The sequence below is a fragment of the Monopterus albus genome, unplaced genomic scaffold (assembly GCF_001952655.1).
Source record: "Monopterus albus unplaced genomic scaffold, M_albus_1.0 scaffold244.1, whole genome shotgun sequence".
NCBI classification, from domain to species: domain Eukaryota; kingdom Metazoa; phylum Chordata; class Actinopteri; order Synbranchiformes; family Synbranchidae; genus Monopterus; species Monopterus albus.
Genome location: NW_018128124.1, coordinates 294,380 through 304,126, shown reverse-complemented (window position 1 = coordinate 304,126; position 9,747 = coordinate 294,380). Strand labels below are relative to the sequence as shown.

General features: G+C 40.0%; 1 protein-coding gene across 1 annotated transcript in view; it reads right to left on the bottom strand.

Annotated features, from left to right (window-relative positions):
• LOC109972044 (T-cell leukemia homeobox protein 2-like) overlaps positions 1–9,747 on the bottom strand; it is an 11,546-nt gene that overhangs the window by 959 nt on the left and 840 nt on the right. Inside the window, 3 exon segments of the mRNA XM_020620643.1 lie at positions 2–42; positions 2,699–2,936; positions 9,582–9,746. Coding sequence (XP_020476299.1) covers positions 2–42; positions 2,699–2,936; positions 9,582–9,746 — 444 coding nt within the window.

Here is a 9,747-nt window from a genome sequence, read left to right as displayed (position 1 = left end):
CCCTGCTGCCTCTCGGCCTCTCTCTCCTCTGCAGTCTGTCTCCTGGGTGGACGGTGGAGACAAAAGACAGCAGAGGAGAATTTGAGACCAGTGTATTTATTTTTAAGGCAGCATGTACACAACATTGATTAATGCCACATGCACAGCACTGTGGAAAGTGTCTGTTCCAAATTCTTATAAAATAGACTCAAAATGAAGCAGTGGTTCCCAACCTGAGGGGCAGGACCCCACAGTAGCCTCAAAATAAATACGTAGGGTCATAAGACTAACATTTTAAGAAAGAACACATGTTTTATATATTCCTGTTGTTTTTCTTCTTCATGCTAACAGAATATTTTAATAAACCAAAATAAAACACCAGATAGCAAACAAATGCAACCAGTGAGTGTATACTTCTTTGTTTTAGGGGGTACACCAGCCAAAAAGGTTGGTGAATCACTGCACTGAAGGACATCAGCCTGGTTTTAACATCTAGCAAAAGGTCAACTTTCCAAAATAAATGATTTACGGCACAATAATGCCGCTACTACTAAAACCGTAACTTGTTTTTGTATAAAGGATTTTCAGCTTTGTTTATGATATTTTGGGTCATTTCTTCATGACTGGCACTAAAAAGTGAAGTCAAAGCAAAGAAGAAAGCAAGAAAGCATGAAAATAAATAAAAAGACAAACTCTTACACAGGTATCTGTGAAAAATGTGTAAATGAAACCATTTGCAAGATGCTTTTACTGGATGTTTACTCAGCACCCGTGCCAGTTACTCCAGCTACAAGCTACATGACACCTGACCAAGACGAGTGGCAGGTGCTGGTGAAGGAACATGACTGATGAGGGGGAGGAGGAACAGTACTCTTCCTGCCCTGAGGTGTTTTCTTTTCTTTCCAGCACAGCACATGTTCACAGTAACATATACCCTATATGTTGTGTCATTACACTTCAACCATTTTCTGTTGAAAAGTAATGCAGATGTGTGTTTTCCTGAAACACACACAGAACCAGTGTGGTTAAAATGATACATCCTTGTGATAGAAGAGTTGCTAACTCAAATCAAATCTTTATTTATACAGCAGCACTCATACGGGTGCATACAACTAAAAGTGCTTTACAGATACATGACAACAGGGAAGAATAACAAATAATAAATAAAAAGTGAGCTGACATGATGAATGCAGGAGAGAACGGAAGGGATCTGGAAAACATCAAGCTGCACTCCCATTGTGATTTAGAGTAAATGCTGCGTTTGTTTATATCAGCACTTTCTCCTATATTTTTCTCCTGACTTTCTTTATGTAATATTCAGATCAAGTGTCGTGTCAGATTTTTACATTGTAACTTTCTGCTTTGTGTGTGTGTCAAGAAATGTTCTCAAATGTCCTAATCAGCAATACCAAATAAGGCACAAAGAAGAATTTATTAAGATTCTTAACAGAACACAAGGGTTAAAGTCTTGGCAGTTTAATTTATAACCAAAACCATTATAAACAAATGATTTCTGTCAAAGCCAACAACCAAATACACAGGTAGGGCCAGGAGGGGAAACGGGCCTCTGAAACCCTCTTTCATCCACACCCCCCAGCCATTAGCCACACATTATTGTTAACAGCATTATCATAATCTGATTGGCTGCCTGTTGATTTGATCATCCTCTTGTTACTAGCGTAGTTGTCACGCAGAGACATCCCTCATGCTCATCCTATCAGGTGCACACTACAGGGAAATGGCATAAATCTCAGCAAAACTAGGAAACCAAAGAAACCAGTGAAGCCAGTTCCCTTGTATACTTGTGGCCCGTCGTTCAGTCTTGGATTTAACTTGGTGCTCGTTCTCTTGAGCAAATTCATGTTTATTATATCTTCTTGTGGAGAATGTGCTGTTAGTTTTTCAGTACTACATTGTAGATGTTTTTCAAATGCACTTTTCTTTTTACTTTCAACAGGGATCATCAAACCAAATTTCAACCTTATATGTTCTTAGGACAAAGATGCCAGTAATTCATAAATATTAAACAGACAAAAGGTTTTAAGTGTTTTAAATTCAAAAGTAATAATACAATAAACATGTATAATATTAGGTTTGTACAATGGTTTGAAACATGTGTCCTGTCCCTTTAACTAAGGGCAGGGCATCTTAATTTGATTTCCTGCTCATTTACTTCCAAATGGCTATAAACAACTGTTAAAATCAAGTGAAGGAGTGTGTGTCTGTGTGTGTTTTTTCCTGCCTGTGGACTTGGAAGCCAATCCCTCCGTTGAGTGTTTCAGTATTGCTTTGGACAGCAAGTTTCTAAAAGGCCTTTCAGGAGTAATTGTGCTTGGTCAAGTGAACTGGCCTCGACTGGCAGCTAAGCTAAGCAAAATAGGTGTTTCAGCTCTGGGCCATTTTACTTGTGTTTAAAGTGAAACACCAGTGAGCATTTTGGATCTAAAAGCAAAACAGAGACACATTCACCGCTGTCGATTTATGGCACAAGTAAAATTGGAAGGAGTGGCTCTTCTGAGTGAACATCCTGCCCTCATAAAAACAAACGCCTTCTGAAAGATCCACCATGGCCTCTTTGTTTTGCTTAAGTAGAACATGAGGGAGAAAACGTTAACAAAATGTGGCACATGGAAGAGCATTATGATGCTTTTGCTTTATTCTTCTCTACTTTCATGCTAGTAAAAGCCACCACGTGCACTCTGTAAGGCTGGAACCTTACCGCCATTTTGTCCGTCTGTTCTGAAACCATGTCTTGACTTGTGCATCCGTCATCTTCAGCGCCTTAGCCAAGGTGGCGCGCTCAGCTGATGCCAGGTATTTCTGCCGGTGAAAACGTTTCTCCAGCTCGCAGATCTGTACCCTGCTGAAGGAGGTCCGAGGCTTTTTCCTCTTGGGTGGAGTCCGGTTCTGGTATGGGTGGCCGATACGCCGGGTCACGGAGAAGGGTGAGAGGGCGGCTGAAAAGGAAAAGAAAATAATAATTTATTTGACTCTATTTGATGATTTTTAAGCTTTCACTTAGTGGGTTTTAGCTTTGAACATCATGCAAGTCATGCTTTAAAACAGTCTATGTTAGCATTAGCATGTAAGTAACAGAGGCTTTTGGACTTTAAGCGTTCATGATAAATGTTTATTAGTGCATGTAAACACTTTTTTCAGTTTCTAAACTAGAGAGATCTGTTTCTGAACCATAAACTAATTTCCCTAGAGGTTTTGTTTGTAAACACTCATAAACACAATTTTGTCTTGGTTGTATAAAATTATTGTCCATTTTCTCTAAACTCTGAAGTCAGCGTGTTTAGGGAGTCTAAGAGAAGGCCCAGAAGCTGCCAACTGAAGGAGATAAATGTAATTACAACTACAATTCCCTTGCCAAATACTGAAAACCATGGATCATACTAAACTGTATGAAATGGAAGTCAAAGGAAAAAGTTGCAGAGGAGCAGTGAGAAAGCTGGTATCTGCAGTATCAGATTTAGATATTGCTTACAACCTGTAATAAACTGGCCTTTGTACACAGATCAACAGAAACCAAGACTTAAACATCTGCTTTTGCAGTCATTTTTACATTTTCACAAAGTAAACAAAAACTAACAATATTTATGTTACACACAATATGATGTAGTTAAAAATTAGCTATGACAGAAATGAGTGTAGTGGGGAAAGAGGTTGGTGGGGGAGTTGTGACTCACCTGGGCAAGAGCCCTTTGGGAAAGGATAGTCTGCTAGAAGGCCATTGCCGTCTCGCAGGTGAGCTAGCTCGGGGTAATAGCATTTGGCTAATGTCTCCACAGTGCTCCAGACAGGGACCCTGCTGATGTCTCCCTTGGGGAGAGGACAGAGGGACCCGGTGGCCCCTGGCCCCCCTGTGGCCTCTCCGGCTCTGCTCTCCTCTGCCTGCTCCCCTAAAGGAAAGGGAGACACAGTGAGGTCCCACATCTGGAGCACAGCAGCAGCTGCCGCCAGGCGGGCACCGCCGCATGGCGGCTAATCACATGAAGGAGGCCTGCATGATGAACAGACTCTACTTTAACATCATTTACTGCTAGTCTTGTAAGTTAGCATTTGGAAAGGTTGGTTCAAAATGAGATATAATATTAAACTATATTATCATAGAAAACAAGTGGCAACTAGCAAGGTTACAAAGCTAGCTGCAGCACACACTGGCCAGCCAATCAGAAACAGACAATAAGGGTTGTTCATTGACAGTGTGATGAAGGTCAAAATATAATTTAATAACAACTTTAACAATGTTACCAATAACCCAAGTGTTATTCACAGCCTTGGGTTATTCATAGTCATTCAAGGACAGTTTTGAAGAGTAACAGTTTGCTGATTTGTGGGAATTTTTATCATCAGACCAATCAAACATATTCAATAGTTGCACAAAATATCCCAAGGAAATGATTTATTATTCTAAATAAATGATTTACACATGTATTGACTGGACTGTGCCATTCACTTCTTTTCAGCTGTTGTGTCACTGTGCCTTTTCAAAAATCAAGCTGCACACAGTCTGTGTATGAGCATGCACTGTGTTTGTCTTGTTACTGTGCCTGGTGGTTCACTTTCATAAATCACTGCATCTGGGTTTTAATAACAACTTATCTTCTGCATCATAAAATATCTATGAATCCTGTCTATTTTGTCAGCCACGGGTAAACAGAAGATCAATAAATGTAATGAGATCGTTTTGGCCATAGATCCACTCCTGAGCCACACTCTCATTTTGAAATGGAAATCAACAACAGGAGGGAGAAACACTGTCTCTTCCTCTCCCTTGCTTTCTGTCTTCTTGTGTCATTCCTCCCCAGCATGCTGTTTTGCCTGCTGTCTGACAGGGTGTTTATTTGTTTTGTTCTGTCAGAAAAGCTCACCAGGAGCCAAAATGAAAATGAAAACATCTGCATAGGTGTCCCCGAGGGCTGCGTGCTGCTGCTGCTGCTCTCCTAGTTTCAGCTACCTGAGAATTCATTTGCCACACAGACAATCACAATTTGGATGGAAAATGGAACATGAAGTTATTATGCGCGAGGCAGTCATTTCCAGGGAGCTGCCGAAATCCCCCGATGGTGCTGAACACCAGTGGCAGATTGAGGAGTACACGAGCAAATGATTTGTAAAGTAAAGATGAACAGCTGCGGTGTGCAGTTACAGTAGGTCACATAAAGTTAATGCTACCTGAGAGTAAATTACAGCCTTAGTGCCTGAAATGAAATTGTCTTTGGCAATGGATTTATAGTGACTAAGTCTTTTTGTTCCTCTTCTCATTATTATTTTTAATCTCCCTTGCTTATATTCCTGCAGCATTATTATCCAGTTCCATATTATATGTTACTCTGATGCTCAGTAATAGTAAAAATTGTAATTGTGTCCCTTTAATTTTCCTTTTGGGACTTAAGCATCTGTGATATTTCATCATAAGTTTATAGTGACAAAATGATGTTTCTATAATAATCCTAGGTGCTTGGAGGGGACTGTATAGCTGCTTTGTGTAATAGTGAATTTATGGGGACTTTTTGGCACTGCATTTTTAGATATGTGTGTTTGGTTTTGGTGCCTATATTTTCTGCTGTAGTCAGACCCTGGTGACTACTTCTATAACACACATTTAGTTCATTTTGGTTGACTTCTCATTGCTCAAAATACAGTGCAGTCTTGCCGGTCACATGCTGGGAGTGAACGAGCCTGTTGTTGCTCCCAGCAGCAGGTCTGGCTAAATAATACTGCATTAGATGGCTATTTCGAGCCATCTGTGGGATAAGTAATGGACCAGGCACATAGAAGCACGTTCATAGGAAACCCGACATGGAGCAGGAGCCTTTGGGCCTGCACCTGCAGCAAGACGACAGTGTGGAAAAGGCTGATAAATACATTGTACAGTGATGCTATGGATACTTAGGTCGTGCTTAATGTTTTAACTGAAGGTGTGAGACTGTGTCGTAATGTGTTTACAGATTTATATATTCCTGTTATTACTGAGACTATAGAAAACAGCGTCCATTTTAAATCAGCATCTAAATAAAACGACTGAGCTGTCTTCTTGTGTTTTATATTATTCTAGAAATGTTGTGTCTATGTGTGCTCATTGTTTCATATATGAAATATGTATGTATAGCTACAGAGGAAGGAGTTAGGTCACACTGGTCAAATTTCTGTAAATGTGTCTGAACTGCCTATAAAAAGTCGACACGTGAATGTTGGCAACTAAAGGAGAAAAGCTTGTCAGTGTGATATGACACGATGTCTCTGGTAGTTTCTGTACAGACTCTACACCCAGTGAGATAAACTGGGATTGCGGTGAAAATGTGGAGTTTAAATTAACATGAAACCTTTTCTATAAACTGTAAAATCCATTATTAAATGCTACTAAGCTCACATATATTTATAATTGTATCTTTAACAGGCTGACAAACAGTTAATGGATCATCTCTGTGGAAGCTGTAGAAAATCCTTTTCGGACAGGAAGAGCTGCACAAACTCAACCACATCGTTTGTTACGTTAAAGAAGAAAAATGCGGCACAGTCGCCAGACTGGCTGCTCACCTCCGTCAAAAGGAGACAGAAAAGGAGCTAGAATACTAAATCTGCTGCCTGGATAATGCAGCACAATTGCATAAGCATATCAAAAAATAAAATGCTACCGTGGAGAATATGTTTCCCATAATAAAACCACTTATACTTAATAACACTTCTCGGTGACAGCGCCTCCCTTCCCCACTGCGGATATTACCTTTGTAGCAATCTAATAAATATATCCGTGAAGGATTCTAAAGGGGATATTGAAATATAACATGAACATATATTGCTATTTATTACACTATGCGGGACAAAACGCAGGGACAATGTTTTCTGTCACAGTCAGGATCAGGGCAGCTGGAAACACAAGGACAGCAGCGGGTTCAGCGCCCAAATAAAATCATATTTCTCGGCTCTGCTGCCATTAACACCCACCCGGAGGTTTACTGCGGAGAAAAAGGGTTTAATTATGTTTTTTATTGGTGGTGCGTGGCTGGTAGAGCTACACATGCTGCTTTATGGCTCTGTTGGTCAAGATGACAAAATGACCCACATCATCATCATCATCATCATCATCATTATTATTGTTGTTGTTGTTGTTGTTGTTATTTCAACGCAACTTCCAACAGTAGCATTATAGTGTTTGGCGTGTATTGGCTAATCCCTATGAATAAAAACAGTACAAACTGTTTTTACTGTTTTCCTTTACTGTAAAACCCGCAGCTTACGCGGACATTTGTTTCAGTTTATTTCAATAATCGTTAATAAATATGTGTTATGGCTACTTTGTAACAGCAACGTCTTAATTTTATGCATTGTTTTGTGTTGCTTTGTGTTTTAACACAATCGTTTCTTGGAAGAAAGGCAAAACATTTAACAAGGCCAAAGTGAGGTGTGGTATAAAGTAATAATAATAATAATAATAATACACTAAAAATGTCAAACCTGTGATGGCATTTGGGATAAAATAATTTAAAAAATTAAAAACTAAATACAGAGAGGAGCTGCTGATCAGCCTGGGCCTATTTAACAAGTCCTATTTTTAATGATGGATCCAATGATTTAAACATCCCAAATCTTAATCCTGCGCGTCAGTAAGATTCGACGTTTCGTGATTTATGGCGCGAGTTTAGGCTTTAAGGGTGCACGCCAGAGTGAAAAATGAGAGTTGATTATTGTGCAGTTGAACAGGTTTGGTTTCCATCCCCTGCCATGGCTGCCGGAGCTTTGGCAGCATGTCGAGCTGTGTGAAGCTGCTCGGTGCCGTTTTCTCCTCCGGTTTCAACTTGGAACGCGAAAAGAAAAACAAGAAACACAGAGAAACATTTGAAGTGGTTCTCTGTCCATCAGGATAGATGATAGTTCATTTGATTTACGGCCTTTTATAGGGAACAGGGAAGGCTACATCTGGATAGTGTGTGCGTGTGTGCGTGTGTGCGCGCGCAGTGCTAATGTAGCTGCTACTGCTGATCTTTGGCTGATCAATACAGTGCAAAGATATAAGCTGCAAAATGATTACAGCGACACAAAGCTGGGAGAAATTAAACGAGAGGCCCTCAGTGACTATGAGTAAAATTGATAAGCCTATTTACACTGTATCTTTTTGCAGCTGACATATCGTCCTCCGGTATTTAATAATTAATCAGGCTGAAAGAACGGAACAGTGAATATTTAATGCGTGGAGAGATGGGGGCGAGTGCGCACATCCATGACGTTCATCATTTTCATCTTCATAACAATGAGGTCATGAGAAACAGACCAGTGGCAGAGACATAAATAAATAAAAGAAAATAACAACAGCGAGGCTATAACACAAAGTCTGATTACCAGAGCAGAAGTAACCACGAAGAAAAAATATTTTAATAATGACTTATCATCAGAAGCTATTTTAATATTATCTGGATTCATCTTAAGTTACAGACAAAACAGGCGGTGGAGAATATTTATCTGGGACAACAGCTGAAGTGGCTAAATCTGGGACGTGTTCCGTTATGTTGGTCAGTGTCTATTTTCCTTATAAAAGTGAATAAATACATTTAAAATGACCTGTTTGTCTATCTCTGTAAAATAAAATGTGATCATTGTTTTTTTACGGATATATAACAAACATAATAATAACGAGAGCACAACAATGCTGTAGGCTAGTAGTAATAAAAGGAAATATTATCATTTGCCATGTTTTTGTTTTTTTAAACTAGGAAAAAGTCTAGATGTTACGTTAAAATAGCATCTAAATCTCTATTCTAGCTACTGTGGTCTTTTCTGTAAAACTCACTGAGAAACAAACGCAGCAGTTTGAGTCAGTTTGGACTTTGGAGAAAAATCTGGGTTGGTCAAATGTTTCATGGAGTGAAAGTGAAAGTGAACCAAGAGAGTGTGAGGTCCGTAAGGCTGGAGGTCAGTCATGCAAATAAACCTTGAATAAAATAAAATGATCTCGAGGCATTTCATTTAACTAATAAAAATTAAATAAAAATGGGGGGAGATCCATTGTCGCGTTCACAATGCGCTAACAATAATAACAATAATAATAATAATATATAGATATAGATTGTATCCTGTCATTTGATATTACTATTATCACTCATCTTCCTACTTTCTCAATTGGCTCGCAGTAGAAAAAATTCATTCATCCTCATGAAGAAACGGGGACGTCGTTATCCGTTATCCGCTGTAAATGGAGAGTGATGGTCCAATACTGATTCATCAGCACGTCCATGTCAATTTCTCCACTCGTTCATCAGGCTGCCTTTCCAGCATAATAAAAGTGACTGTGTGTGTGCATATAACCTAAAGATAAAATCATCAGCTCTATCAGGTCCAGTTTACACACTTCGTCATTCGGAATCTATTTTTAACACGAATGTGTGAAGATTCACGGTTTACACCTGTAAGGCCTCGAGGAAACATATACTACAGTACTTGTACCCTGTGCTGGACTCGTTTATTAGGGACTGAAATGCAGGTGAAGGTGCATGAAGGTAGGCTATTGTGTAGTCTATAAACATCTGGCCTACATCTGTTTTAGTACGAAACACAGTCAGCCTACGAGTGTTGTAGGATCACGAGGAAACTCTTGTTACCTGTTAGTCTGTCTTTGGCAAACCTCCTACTGCTCTCCATCCAGGGGAAGGTGAAGTTTGCCGCATTCCCCATGCCCATCCCAGGCACCGAGGGGATGCCGGGTCCGATGCCTGGCGGATGTGTCGAGGGGGGCGGATGCGGGGGCGCGGCGGGGGGGGGGGGGGG